This window comes from Canis lupus, chromosome 2, assembly GCF_048164855.1.
Source record: "Canis lupus baileyi chromosome 2, mCanLup2.hap1, whole genome shotgun sequence".
Lineage (NCBI taxonomy): Eukaryota > Metazoa > Chordata > Mammalia > Carnivora > Canidae > Canis > Canis lupus.
In genome coordinates this window covers 87,345,780-87,361,342 of record NC_132839.1, presented here as the reverse complement: position 1 = coordinate 87,361,342, position 15,563 = coordinate 87,345,780, and the positions used below count along the sequence as shown (strand labels likewise).

The window sequence follows — 15,563 nt, the reverse complement described above, 5'->3', positions numbered from 1 at the left end:
TATATTGGCCATGTTCTAAATATGTTAGTATATGAATAGTCTTAAAATAAATTTCAAGCACTGGTTTTTAAACTTGAAAAAAAAATTTAAGCCAAGTTTTCTTGCTGCTCTTTTCGGCTTTTTCCTCCAAAACTTATAATTTTGAGGTGCAGAATTGAGGAAGTAAATATAACATATGTGCACTAGAGGTGGGAGGGAGGATGTTGTATGTGTGATTTCTCTGGTAAATTAGGACAAGGTTCAAAGTCCTATCTATGGTGAGAGATAGTCAATGTGACTGAATATTGATAATTAATTCATATAGGTAAAAAAAAAAGTGTTCAGAGTGTTCCTTATGCTAATCTTTCCACTTTTTTTGGCAGCTCTGCAATTTGTCAAAATAAAATTGGAGGGAGATGTTCAAAAGCAGATACAAATAAAGCACAGGCATACACATACGGCTAAAATATTCAACAGGTCTGGACTAGGGTGAAGAAAGGAAGGCATCTGAGGTGCAAAATTTAAGGAAGTAGCTGGGGGAACCCTGAGCGTGAGTCGTCCCTGGCGCTGGCACGACTCTGAGAGCCAGGGCCTCCTTAAATGTCACACCCTACGTGTCTTACTTGTTTTGCCCTGGATTGGCCCTAATATTTTCAACCTGTTTTCTCAAACTGATTGTTGCAGTCCTGGGGAGCAATGCTTCAAGTCATTTTCATCCATGCATTCATTCACTCATTTATCCTCCAAACATGTATCGAGTCCCAGCTACATGCTACGTGACTACTCAGCTAGGAACCCACTCTGCTTAAAACCGTTTTGACTCTCAGATGAAATAATCTTCAGCCAAATTTGCGTCATTCATTTAATCATCTGCGTGTTATGTGCTGGGGACACTGTGACGACAGGCCAGTCCCTGCTAAAATATCTTCCCGTCTGCCAGCCATCGCCTTCATACTATCATTTTTATTGGCATCAGCATCATCCTTTACATGTCTGTTGCCCCAATTTGATTAAACTATTCCAGGACAGGGAATGGGCGTTATTCATCTTTGTTTTTTCAGCCAGCTAACGTTGACTGGGTGCTCACAACTTGCCCTGTATTTTCTCAGCCCCTTCTATAGGTTCACTCAATTCCACCCTGCACCAAGGCTAAGATTCACCTTTCATAGGTAAGCAAACGGGAGGCACTAAGTGTCTTTCCTAGGGTCGCACAGCATGCAAGAGGCCAGGCCAGGATCCTATCGAGGAGCCTAGCTCTGGAGTCTACTATCTCAGCAACTCCACTAAGCCATCCAGAAATTATGACCCAAAGAGCTGCTCCCAGCTCCAAAGGGCACTCAGCCACAGCTTGCTCTTCACCCATTATTACCTAGAAAGATCTAGAGGGCACCAGGGACGCTCTCGGCGAAATGAGCCTCAACTCCCACCGCCTGGGCAGGCAAGTCAGATTTTGGGGGACTTCCTGCTTAATTTCACTTTGTCTAAATATAACCAACTAAAAATAACCCGAAAGCAAAGTGTCTCAGAACCGCCAGAGGAGCAGCAGAAGGCTGCAGGGGACGTGATGTGAAAGATTGATCTCAGCCTCCCTAAAACGCTGCGATGCTTTCCAACATCAGCAAGTTGCATATTGTGATGAGAAAACAAAGTTTCCAATTATTGAAATTCCATAGTGTATTTAATTACGCAATTATCTTATTGTATTAACAAGAGCCGGGGTGCAGCAGCAGCGGTTGCTGAGATTTTTGCAGTGGAGAAGTACAGAATTTATTCTTTCCCTCAGCTGATTGTTTCTCACGAGTCCATCCATTTTTCTGGGATTTTGGAAATGATCCTGTTTCTGAACCGCTTCATTCAGAAATCCAAGGCAAATCGCACCGCACTTTTGCCACTCCGACTTTGAAGCATGACCCCAGTACAGACTGAGCATATTTCAGGGGGAAATGTCTGCAAATACACCTCCTTTTTATTTTCATTAATCATTTCAGGCTCTTTCCTCTTTTGAAATTCAAATAAATATAATGTAAATATAAATAAAAAACACTTATACAAATTACATATTTTCAGTGATGCAAACACAAATACATTCTTGTTCATTTGCTTAATAGGGACTTGTCCCAAAGGATTCAAGTATCACGCCGCAAAAGCCAGCGTATTTCATCAAAACATCTGAAATAGGTATACTGTGATATTATCATGCACTTCTATTTGCCACAGTTACCCTGGAAAATATTAAATGTAATCATGCAAAATTAAACATTCTATACATTTTCTATTCATTTTTGAACGTTCTCCCTCTATTCCAAAATAGGCTATCACACTTTCAAGTTTATAGGGACAAAAAGTGAATCAAATGTCTTGTTTCTGAAAGCATTATAAGTCTTTTCACTTAGGCCTTTTCATCTCAGAATCACGAGGCTCTTTACATATAAAACGTAATTAATCCATACAGTTGGCTACATCCTACCCCATGGGAAGCCTCCTTGCTGGCAATCACTCATGAAGAAGCCATACCTGCATTTTCTCAAGCTAAATTTGGTCCAGGCCATTAGGAACAATGTTTCATTTACTGGAGCATGACCAAGAGGCACCGTCATAGGTGGGAAAACCTATTCTCCCAAATAAGTCATAGTTAAGAAGCAAACTCTCAATCCATAGATTATAGCCTGGCCTTTGAATTCCAATTTAATACTTTTTAGCTATAAGATGATGGAGCAAATCCCTTCACTTCTCTGTGCTTCAGTTTTTGTGGTGGTAAAATTGGGATGATAATAGGACCCATCCCATAGGGTTATTGGGGGAATGAAAGGAGTTCATGCATATAAGTTATTAATAGCATTAACAGTTGTCACCTTGTTCCACCTGATACCTTTCAAAGCCACTTCACAACAATGACCTCACTGGGGTCTCCATCTTCCTGTGAAGAAATGGAAGCAGATGCTCTTGTACCCATTCTATAGGTAAAGAAAGTGAAATCCAAAGAGGGTTCTAGCAGTCAGGACTAGAACTCCTGGAACCTAATCTAGTCTTCATCCACTGCTTGTCTTTATATCCAGAACAAACTGACTCAGTGACCCAGACGGATTCCTGCTTATTTCGGAGGGGCAGGGGAGGTGCACGGGGAGGGGGGTCTTGTTTCTAACAAGACATGGGAAGCATTTTGTTGCCAAAGCTTGTCTTGCATAGCAAAAAAGACCCAGATCAGCAGAAGACACATCAACAAGACTGCCTTAATCATGATTTCTGCTAACTATGAAATGTAAGTTAATTTCATGCCTTGCATTCACAGACAAAAAGGTTCAGGGCTGTTTAAATTCTCTTCAGCCCAATGACAGTTAGTAAACAGGAGGCTTTCTGTTCTAATGCTTGAAATCACCCTTCGTATCTCAATATATTATTTATGCACTCAGCTTAAAATAAACAGCAACTCCGAAGTAGGTGAGTGGCCTCATCTAGTACGAACTTTTTTTTTTCTTCACTCTGACAGTTACTTTAAAACATCGGTAAACAACCTTAATTCACTTCTAACGAATTAGTAGGCTACTGCTGTGTCTCCAGGAGGCAAGTAGATTGTATTATTAACCAAAACAACTTTCTCTCTGTCAATCATCTGCACCTCACTGAGGGATGTGGGCTTTGCTGTCTTATTACTCAAACCAATCCATGGGTGCATATGATTCCTGGCGATTTCTTCGAGGTCATTCTCTTCTGGATCCTTGATTAGATCTCTTGACTCTGGGATGCAGAATGGGGCCTGGGGAAGGGGATTCTCAGTGCTGCTCATTAAGAGAGATATAGATACATGGGAGCCTTTCGGAGGGGTAGAGAGTTTGGAAGTCATGGTACGTGAGGTCCAGCTGTTGAGGGAATAAAACTGACAAAGAGGCCACCTTCAGGAGACCCCCTGTACTACCACCAAATAGTGGAAAGGGTGTCACTTTGGAGGAGAAAGTCTTAATTCCTTGTAGATGCAGACAGTAAAACTAGAACCATTGTGTGGAAGATCCATGAGGGTATTCTAGGTTAAAATCAAGAAAGAATCCTGAAACTGAAAAGAGGAGTCACCTCTTGAGGTAGTAAGTCTTCCTATAGAGGTTCTGAGGCACCATCAGATGGAATATTTAGAACCAGCCAAGAAACAGCACTAGATGGGACATGTATGGACCTTTCCAGACAGAAGACCTTACAACTCCATGAATCTCAGTAAAACAGGCTTTAATAAGCAGTCACAACCATTTTTAAACTCTCTCTGTTAGGAGATTTTAAGTGGTGATAGCTATTCTTTTAAAAAGGAAGGAAGGAAGGAAGGAAGGAAGGAAGGAAGGAAGGAAGGAAGGAAGGAAGGAAGGAAAGGAAGGAAAGGAAGGAAAGGAAGGAAAGGAAGGAAAGGAAGGAAAGGAAGGAAAGGAAGGAAAGGAAGGAAGGAAAGGAAGGAAGGAAAGGAAGGAAGGAAGGAAGGAAGGAAGGAAGGAAGGAAGGAAGAAAGAAAGAAAGAAAGAAAGAAAGAAAGAAAGAAAGAAAGAAAGAAAGAAAGAAAAAGAAAGAAAGAGACACCATAGATTAAGCACTGGGCATGTCACTGACCTGTCTACTCCTTCACACAATGCCAGGGCATTGGCTGACCTAGCAAAATAAAAAGATGTACCATTCGGTGGGGAAAATCAGATGAAGCAGTTGCTTTAGTATTGTTCCATTTTTGCCTGCTCTTGGGCTTGCAACCCTTGGCCATTCCGTGGGCAGGAAGCCACTCCCAAGTCACCTGGGCTGTAATGTGATCCAGACGACGTGATCCACACTTCACTCACCTTGCTAGTTGGCCTCCTTCCTTTATCCCAAGTCTGGAAACACAATACTTCGCAACTTGTCTAAGGGATGTCTAACCTAGTTTCATCATTAACAAAACATCGCTCACCTCAATGAAACATTCAGTCTCTCCCCAAAAACCAATCATCTCTTTGATACACACACTGACTGCTCAAAATAGAGTTAAATGCATAATCAAAAAAGAGAGAGAGAGAGAGAGAGAGAGAGAGAGGAAGAAGAAGAAGAAGAAGAAGAAGAAGAAGAAGAAGAAGAAGAAGAAGAAGAAGAAGGAGAAGGAGAAGGAGAAGGAGAAGGAGAAGGAGAAGGAGAAGGAGAAGGAGAAGGAGAAGGAGAAGGAGAAGGAGAAGGAGAAGGAGAAGAAAGAAGAAGAAGAAGAAGAAGAAGAAGAAGAAGAAGAAGAAGAAGAAGAAGAAGAAGAAGAAGAAGAAGAAGAGGAAGAAGAAAAGGAGAAAGGTGAGGAAAGAGAAAGAAAGATACGTTGCATTCATATCCAGAGTTTATATCAACATGTTTACACAATTTGCAGACATGTAATCTTCCAAATTGTCTGGAAAACATTGCCAAAATATTTTGGGGAGGTGAGTCAGGTTTTTCCACATCCAACATATTGACAAAACATTAGAGAGTTCAGAAATATTAAATTCCTCAAAGGAAGTCAGATTATCAATCTTTGGGTGTGAAACTTGGTGTTACTGTTTTCCTAATATGGCAAGAGCAGACATCTGGTATTTGCACTTTGGAGTAATAGAACATAACATGACAATAATGTGTTATACTTACAAAGTACCCTTCATCCATGGGGCTCCAATTTTACCAATATTAGTTCACTGATTTTCGCAAAAAACCTGAAAGGCAGAGGGTAGGTTTGTGTTACCCCCACTTTGCAGATGGGGATATTGAAATGCAATAGGCCAATAAATTATTGGTCCATTACAATGAGAGAATTCAATAACAGAGGACAAGATTTATAAATTTTCTCCTTCCCCATCCCAATGCAACTTGACCACCCCTCTTTCCCTGGGGGACCGTTCTTTCCCACGTAATTTCCACCACAATCTCAATGTATTAAATACATTTTTGCCCACGGAAGACAGTGCTGAATGTAACCCTTGGTCTTATGAGCCCAGACACCAATATTCCCTTGAAACCAGAGGAGAGGTTAGAAAAATTTCCCATATCCAATTTAAAACATGGAGAAAAAAAATTTAGATTGACAAAATACAACCATCCAACTAAAATTTGGCCTGAAAATAATGTTACTACTGTTCAGTTTGTTACATGCTTATGTTCACATGTCAGCATATGGACTTGTCTTTAAAAATGATTCCAAGGAAGTCAGAATGCTTCAGAAGTACTCTCGCCAACAGCATTTTTAGAAGGGTGTATTTTTAACAACCCTTTCTAGGACACCCCATCCTTTCTACCACTCTCTGGCCATTTATTCACGCACTGAACAAATAATCGATATTTAATATGTTCTTACCACATCTAAGTTTAGCACTGCGTGTGGTTTCTCGGAGGACACAAAACTGTGTATGACACAGGTCCTACCATCAGGAAACTTACAGTTCTATGGTGTAATGATTTTAGTACAGTGACAATCACTCTGTTCTAAAACTCTCCAGAAAGATCTGACAGTTTCTGGACACTCTTGGTGAGTCATAGACACCAGTCCCAGAAAGATGGTTCCTTCGGGGAATAGTCTCAAAAAAGATGAGTCTGAGCTCTGTTTATGAGCCATACTATTTGGGACTACAGAAATGCTAAAAGATGTATCTTCTCCAAATGTCTGACCCAGAGTCTTCCCAAAGTCCATGATTTGAGGGTCGTGATGTCTCATGACCGTCACCTCTGCAGCCACACTGGCCTCTTTGCTCATCCTCAAATACCCAAGAGCGTTCGCACCTCGGGACTTCTGCCCTTGCAATTATTCTCTTTGCCTGTAACAATCTTGCTGAAGACACATCCATGACTTCTGCTCATATACCTCCTCAATGAGTCTCTCCCAAACACTTGTCTAACATAGTTACAACTGGTCCCACTCTGTCCCCTTATAACTTTCCCTTTCTTCATGAGGCTCACCACCACCTAATAGCAAATGGTTCATCTCCTTGTTTTTCTATGCCTCCCTAACCCTCAACCAGGATATAAACTCCGTAACAGCAGTGACGTTTTTGCTCAGTAATAAATCCCAGGGTCAAGGCACTCCATAAATATTGGTTGAATGGATGACTCGCAAGGCTGGACTGTGTGCTGCGCCCTTCCCTTATATCTTCCTTCACTGGGATACCAAAATAATTACTAATAAATGAATTTCGATACTGGATCATAATAGATTTTTCTCACCCAAAAGAAAAAAAAAAACTCCACACCCATTGAAATGTTTCTGAAAAATATAATAAACACCAGTTTTTATCATCTTCCCTTCTCTTGATTGCTCAAGTACTAGGCCAAGAGTCAGGTAACCTTGCTCTCTGGCCAGTGCTCCTAGGCCCAGCCCCTGGGCCTTTCTTCCCCAGTGATAAAATAAGGAAGCTTCAGAAGCTCATTTCCAAGGTTCCCTCTGGTTCGGAAACTATGGAGATTGACACATAGGTGATGGGCCAAATTAGATTCAGGTTTTTACATCTTCTGACTTAATATCACTTTCCATGTGTAAGCTTATCTCAAAGGTAGCACGGTCATTTCATACTAAGTAAGCAGGAATCCCAGAGGGAAGGATTTTATTATCTGACTATATCTACGAGCACGCCGATTTAGGACAAACACCATGGATAGCACTGAGAACCTGTCTCCCACCCCATCCCCCACTATCACACCACCAACATACGACAGACATGCAAAGCAAGATGCCACCTCAGCTGTTTATGACATCTTGAGTCACACACACTTCACTGGGGTCTCTAAACAGATTTCTTGTTTACTTGCACATTAATAAAACTCGCACCTTCGCCAGTCAGAATTTTTTTCCCCAAGCATCTGAACATCCAAAGAGATTTAGAAGCAATTAACATTCACGAGTAACAGAGCAATCAACATGGGAATCGCTAATGGGGCTGGACAGGATCCAAAAGCAGATATTAGGATAATAGTGAGCCCCTGACATAGGTTATGGTGTTAATTCTGGAGGGCAGACTCCTGGTATGTGTTCAGCGGCTTTGTGAGGCTGCTGGCACAGTCACATATGCCTCTTCTATATATGGTTCCTAGCACCCTACAACAGACTTTTTTTTTTAACTGCTACCGAAAAGAAGGCATTTTTGCATCGTTATAACACAACCCCTAGCATTAATGGTATATATTGAATTCAAGTTTATTTTTAAATTGCCTACCTGACAAAAATGTTAAAATGTCATTTTTTTCCCCGCTTTGGGTCTCTAGACTATCTTCACCTGTTAGCTCTTGTAGCTAGAGGCCACAAAAATAACAGCTATGAATTTCCACCTTGACGCTTCCCCAATAACTTTTACCACTTACTTGTGTGCACACGGGTTCATACAACCCTTGTACATAGAAAGACACGGACATTCTTATCCCGATGAGCTCTACACTTGCCTCCTTGTCAGTCTTCCTGACCTGTTTTCATAAATATCACTCCAGAAATCAGCGCCCTCCCCCTTTCTTTTCTGCCCGAGAAAGTCTCTGCGTAATAGAGAAGGTTTCCGCTGTTACTCTGCCTGCTTTCCATTTTCCTGCCTTTACCTCTGGTCAACTAAATGCATCTAAACAGCGAATGCTGAGCACATCTATCTGTACCTCCCCTCAGACCTCGTCCCTGCATACTGGCCCTGGCTCTCCTTCTTCCTCACCCTCAAATGTAGACGACTCCACGCAGAGTCTTCACCTCCCCAGATCCACACCTTCCTCTGAATCCTCCCAGAGATCCCCTCCAGCCCTTCTCCTGGGTCACATGGTCTCTCTCAGGACAAACACCTACATCCCTAATCACAGGATACCTTTCCTTACATGTGGATGCTGAACCAGAAAAATAGGCAGAAAAACTGTTTATTCGGCCTTTTTTTTTTAAACCTAGGATATAATTAATCAGAGCCTATGATGATTGGCTTCATTCTGTGGGGCCTAAGAAAATAAATTTGTTCCAAGGCAAGGCTTTTTTTCAAGTCCTTTAGCATTAGTAACCTGTATTTAATTGGATAACACCATTCATTTTGAGAAGACTATTTTTCTAGCTATTCTGTTCCATTCATGCTCTATTCCATGCCTTTCTCCTTCTACTTTGCTGTTTTGGGCTATTACAGGGATCCAGGGTTTTTTTTTTATTCACCTCCCCACCTCCAACACGCACCCATCATGAAAGCGGACCCCTACATGAAGCTGTGGTTTATTTCCTGAGTACAACCGGCCGCTGAGACACAATCTGCCACCACCCGGTTGTGTGGGCTAAAAGCCTGTTTTGACAAAGATTTTATACAACAGAATCCAAATTAAAGGAAAGTTATCAACAGACTCATACTTAAGAATCCCTTACTTTATCTGTGTGGCAAGTCGCTTCATATTCCCAGCGCCAGCCCCACCAGCCCCACAGCCAAGAGACACAAGTCTCCCAGGGCCCCTATGGCACACACGTATCTCCATCATCACCTCCCCAGTCCCGGGCTCTGTCCCCACCTCAAGGGGCAGCAATGGAGATTAAAGTGGCTGTGGTAACCCGATCAGGGCTGAGCATGCTGCAATCTCTACCCTTTGGTCCGTAGGAAAACATTCTGGCAGAAGGCCTTTCAGCGGCGCTCTGCATTCTTGGCGGGTCCTGTGCTACTCTGTTACTGAAGAGATTTGTGCTGTGACAGCAATGGGCACAGAGTGGCGACTTTTCATATTGTCCCTGTGACTCTATACCTTCCTGGACGCTAGACTTTGTAGCTGTTTCTGCCTTGTAAACAGCCCCTGTGCCCATTAACCCGGAGTCCTTCAATATTTGCTGTGCTAGAACAGCTAAGGATGGAGACTTCCTTTATTTACAGCCCTAAATAGATTTTTAACTACTCCTGAGAGAGAAGCAGGTGAAAACAAAGCAATTGGAGGAATTTGGGGAAAGTAGAAGCAATGGTAAAAACTTGTATTTGACCATTTATTCTTTCACCAAAAATTTACTGGGCCCCTAGTCCAGGTTTACAGGAGTGAATAAATGACCTAAAGAACTTTCCCCCCGATGAGTTCACATCCAAATGTGGGGAGATACCCTCTAAGCCAGTAAACAAGTAAACATAGATGTCCAGTCATGAGAAACACTATGGAGAAAAATAAAGCACAGGAGGCCAGGCAGTGTAAGGACATGAACCCACACTTCACATAGCATTTATTTCTCCATGCCATGTCAATAAACATTTGTCACCAAGCTCCTGCTACGTTGAGGGCCCTGGGATGGATTCTGGGGAAGCTGGCATATCAATGAAGAGAGAGAGATGGATGTGGACATCGGTACATACACACCACTCGCTGGATTTCCAGTTCTTTTCACATGAGGGCTATGTAGACTTCACCAAGAGAGGTCTGTGTGTGATGCCACACTGTCAACAGCAGTTTCTTTGAAAGGGCCATCAATGAATGCCACTAGGGGCCCCCAAAGTGGGCATGGCACAGTGGAGCCCATGTCTGATTTGCTGAAGGACATGAGTGTTCGAAGCACTGAGAGCCCAAGAATGGGGTGGGCAACCCTAGGCCTGGCTCAGCTCCAACACTCACCTCGCTGAGTAGATGGAGGCAAGTTCCACTGCCTCTTTACCTCTACAAAATGAAAATCAGGCTTCTGTGGAGTTCAGAAGCGGTAATGCAAGGAAAGTGCCCAGCATCATGCCTGGCACAAATCTGACATCTGAGTGATTGCTTTCCTTGGCTCATCCTGAAGGAAAAAGGATACCAGAAATGCAACAGCTCCAGACTATGTACCCAGAGTAAGTATACAGTAACTGCTTTTGCTTATTTGTCTTCTGGTTTTTGTGGCCAAGGGGCTCAAAGAAATATAAGTAGATGTTACTCTTAAAAGGGGGGGGGGGGCAGCATCAATCAAATAAGTTTTAGAAACAAAAAATAAAATGAACTAACACAAGTCTCTTTACTTGGGACCCTCCTGTTCTGTAACGTGCTCATATGCATCACTTGTCTCCAAGAAATAGGAGCAATGGGATGAGTGTTTCCCAGCTTATTTAACTGTGGAACCCTTTGACATGGAAAATCACATGTGACAGTGTTCAATGGAAGGGACTTTGGGAAATATGGCTTTACTCTAAGAACAAATGAATCCAAAGATGAGGAATATATACTGTATTTGGTTTGGCTGTGGTCTGATGGCTTTCTTTGAAAAGGCAGACTTGGGCATATTTTCGCAAACCAAGAAAGCCTGGTAGCAGTGTTTCCTATCCACTGGACCACAGCAACTTCTCCTCTCCTGTTAAAGGAGTCATTATTCTGGGGCCACAGTGCATAGGAGGGAAGTGTCAGCAACATCTGAACACTTCTCATTCCCTTGGACAGGTAATTCCCCTATTTTCTGCAATAAATGGGCTCTTAAAACGAGTTTTGTTAATTATTCTCTTGAAAGCCAAAACCTCTTCTGGCTACACTGGGGAAACCTGCTGCTTAAAGTCACCCTGGGTTTTCTATATCATCCAAATGCTTCCCAGTGAGTGTGCATGACTTTCATAAACAGGAAATCAATGGTGGGGAAAAAAGAAAAGAAATTCTATAGGGATGTGTTGATATACCATGATTAGTGCAAAAATTACCTACTTGTACATGAAGATTTTTATATATGGGGCTTTCCATGAAGATCTTACTTAATGTTACAATACTAGATAGATCTGAAGTGGAAGTGGTAAACAAAGAAGACAGTAAGGCCAAGATTATTATTCCTCACAGGCTTAAAATGCAACAGCAGACAGAGAGAATCCATGTGATTCACTCACATCCTCTGAGGTAAGAGAAGAGAATGTTGTAGGGAAGGAAGGAAGGAAGGGAGGGAGGGAGGGAGGGAGGGAGGGAGGAAGGAAGGAAGGAAGGAAGGAAGGAAGGAAGGAAGGAAGGGAAAAGGAGAGAGGGGGAGAAGAGAAGGCAAGGGAAGGCAAGGGAAGGGAAGAGAAGAAAAAGAGAGATGGAAAGAAAAAGAGAGAGAGAAGGGGGAGGGAGGGAGAGAAAGGGAAGAAGAATGGAAGGAAGGAAAAACAGAGAAAGAATTAGAGAGAGAGAGAGAGAAGGCAAGAGAGGGGGTAAGCAAGAGAATTGTTGAGAAGCCTAAGGTGGGGGAGGGGAAACACAAGCCCAGAGATTAAGTTGACCCAAGTCAATACAAAAGGCTTTGTGCAAGGGCTCTGGCATTAATGGGATTTGGACCGCTAAAGCCCTGAGAACCAAGTACAGAACATAACCATAGATGCCGGAGTTATTTTTGAAATGGATGTCTTAAGTAATAGGACGCTTAACTCGCAGGGACACTCAGAGCATTTTGCATGGCTGCTGCCAGCTGGAGGCCTGGCTGGGAAACTGGCTGGGACCAAACCAGAGCTGCCCGATTAACAGCAGCCTCCTACCTGGGACAGAAGCCACCAGGTGGTTTTAACCCTTGGGTGTGCCACCTAGGAGCTGCTTCATGTCGTCATAGCAGCGTGAATGAGCGGACTGTTGAAGCGGGGAGCAATGCAAATGATGGAAGTGAGGGGGACCCTCTGAACCAAGGAGTCTCGGGGCCTTTGTTTGAGAATCAAGCATTCACTCTTTCCATCAGTCTTTCGTCGGTGCCTCCGAAGTGTCTGGAACCATCTGGGGTCTTGCAGACACTGTGATGAACATCACCAAGTCTCTGCTCTCAAGGAGCTTACATTCTCCCGGAGGAGGGGGAGCCAGCAAATAAACAAGAATTTCTGTTGGTTATAAGAGCCGGGATGAAAAGCAAAAAGGAAAGAGGGAGAGAGCGGGTCTGTGCTGGGGGAAGGGAAACTGTGCTCAGGGAAGGCAGCTCTGAGGAAGGAGCATGTAAGCAAAGGCTTACAGAGCAAGGAGGACCCCTGACCCCGCAAGCTCTGGAGAAAGAACAGTATAAAAGAAGAGGATGGCTGGTTCTCTCTCCAGTAGCTTGGGCCACCATTGCTGGGGCCTCTCTTCCAACCAACTCAGATTTCAGCCATGCTAGATTCAAAAGCACACAGATATGTTTAAGATCTCAAATTGCATACTATGCCTGCTAGGGAAAATACGTCCTGAAACTCAGATATTTTTAGAATGGTCCACTTCCGTCTCCTCAGGTACTTTCCAACAGAAGACCCAAAGAGGCCAGGTACATCAGCCTCTTCTAAATACCTGAAACTGCATTCATCAGCCACTTTTTAAAAATTGGATCTTACTTCAAAGCTGAATGACTTGATTACTCCCATAACAGAATACATTACGCTGATTACAGGATTATTCACGTGCCATTTCCAAGAGGTTGGGCAACATTTCTCAACATTGCACCCACCAACAAACAGAGTAGTGAAAGTGGAAAATGTAATGCTAATATTCAAATGCCCTCCTTGTCCTGAGACCATGATAAAATTCCTCTGCACTCTTTCTTAACTGATGGATGCTGGAAAAGGAAAGGGGGGGTGATTATTTTCAGCATAATACAGCTCAGAGACCGAGCCAGGAGGGGCCCAAGGATGAAGTTGTTTCTATGATCCGACACATATTAGGCACTAAGTAAATATAGATGTTTGCCCCATCCCCTCCCCTCTGCCTGCCAAAACCTGGAATACTGATTTTATATCAATAATTTGCCAATAACTTATTCATTGGTTCATTTTTTATACCTGTCAATCTAGTGCTATGTTTTCAGCCTGCTGGCAATTGATTCACAAGAATGGCTTGGGGTGAGAAGGGGTGAGGAGGTGCAAACTTTATAGCCATGATTCACTACTAATCGATGATGAGCATTTTATGCTCAAGACAATCAAATTCATATTATTTTACATTTTAAAAGTTTTTAAAGGAACACTTATTAAAAGCCAAAATGAAAATAGGGCATCACCAGTTCAAATAAGCCATAAATTAGACAAAGAAGCATAATTCCACTGAACACCATTTTATTAGCTAATCAATGTGTCATTTTTTTCTATTGGCATCTACTTACTGTCATGTAATTTCCATAAGGGCACCATCTGTATTTATAGAAGAATTATCTTTGTGGTGATCTAGCAATCTACAAACAACAGTGATATTTAACTTTTCTTAGGGGATCAATTTTGGAATTGGGTTAAAGGATTTATAAGTCTCTTTTTCATGATGAACCTTTCATAATGAACTTATTCATACATCCCTGTGATGTTGGGAGCACTTGAAACAAAAAACAACCACAAAAATGTGATTTCGATTTACTGAAATGTAAGGTTCTAGGTGTTGACATGTACATTTTTTAATCAAGCAAGGTCAATCTGTTACTATAAGGTCGAGTAAAACATTCAGAGACAAAATACTTTCTTTTTTCCATTTTGGCTGTAAGGATTAGTTAATTTTCAGTGTGATCTGATTTGATGTCCGTGGGTCAGAGAGACCCCTGTTTAGCCAAGGTCACTGCTGTGCACTGAATCAGGATCTGGTCCAGTCACTCTTATATGACACATGGTCAAACCCTGCCTTGTCCAGTTTTTTTTAAGGTTTTTTAAATTTATTTATTCATGAGAGACACAGAGAGAGAGAGAGAGAAGCAGAGACACAGGCAGAGGGAGAAGCAGGCTCCGTGCAGGGAGCCCGATGTGGGACTCGATCCCAGGATTCCAGGATCACGCCCTGGGCCAAAGGCAGGCGCTAAACCACTGAGCCACCTGGGATCTCCTGCCTTGTCCAGTTCTTAATGCAGCCTTGCAAGTGCAAGTCACCAGCCCAGTGATGGCTAATCCTGCTCATAGGGATGAACCAGCAATACTCTCATCACTGGCAGAAAAAAAGCTCATAATAGATGCCCTTCTGTTAGGTACAAACTTCACTAATGAGTGACAAAACATGGATGCAGGGAGAGATTTGTTTAAAGAGTTTCTAAGAATACCAAATAGAACCCCAGAGAGAACAATCTTTGGCTTCACAAGTTATATTACTTCAGTTTTGAGTCAATCCAAAAGAGCAAGATGCAGTTTGGGAGAATTAAAGACAAAAATCTCACTCTTGGTTAGGATGCAAATTTGTCCACAAATAGTCAATTACTTTGTAAATTTAATTTTAAGCAGGATTTAAAAGGATTATGGTTAAAAATGTCTATGACATCCTAACCAACAAAATAAAAAAGCAAAATACAAACTGTTTATACTTCATGGATTGATTCTTTAATTTGCACATATTAGTGGATCCTACCATATTTTAAGTGCTATATCAAATACCAGGCATGGTGAACAAAGATTTAGTCCCTGCCCTCATGGAGCTTACTGTCTTTTTTTTTTAAAGTATGTGTGAATGAATAATTGAGTGAAAAAAATCACCAAATCACATTAGTGACTGAATTGAGATATGTAACTATGCCATTTTCCTCTCTGTCTAATATAGTTTTATTGCTTTTTAAAATCTAAAACATTTATTGATTATTATTATTATTATTAAATAATTTGATTATGCAACAGGACCGGGAAGTGATCTTTCTGGATTTTGGCTTTTTTCTTTGTTGTTTGTTGATCTCTGAAATGTTAACATTCAGAGAAATTTTGATCATCAAATTTTTGAAATATACTATAAAATGGAGAGCATTCAGGGAAACACAGCAAAAAATAAATTGAGAGGTGGCAAAT

General features: G+C 41.9%; 1 protein-coding gene across 3 annotated transcripts in view; it reads right to left on the bottom strand.

The window, feature by feature from the left end:
* The window catches only part of PPARGC1A (PPARG coactivator 1 alpha), a 638,569-nt gene that overhangs the window by 449,612 nt on the left and 173,394 nt on the right, over positions 1-15,563 (bottom strand). For 2 of the 3 annotated variants that reach the window (XM_072809042.1, XM_072808984.1), the window contains one exon: positions 5,584-5,648. The exons of the other annotated variant lie outside the window; for it this stretch is intronic. In XM_072809042.1, the coding sequence (XP_072665143.1) occupies positions 5,584-5,601 (18 nt within the window). In that variant the 5' untranslated portion in view covers positions 5,602-5,648. Of the gene's footprint in view, positions 1-5,583; positions 5,649-15,563 lie in introns of those variants that run through there. 3 annotated transcript variants of the gene reach the window in all.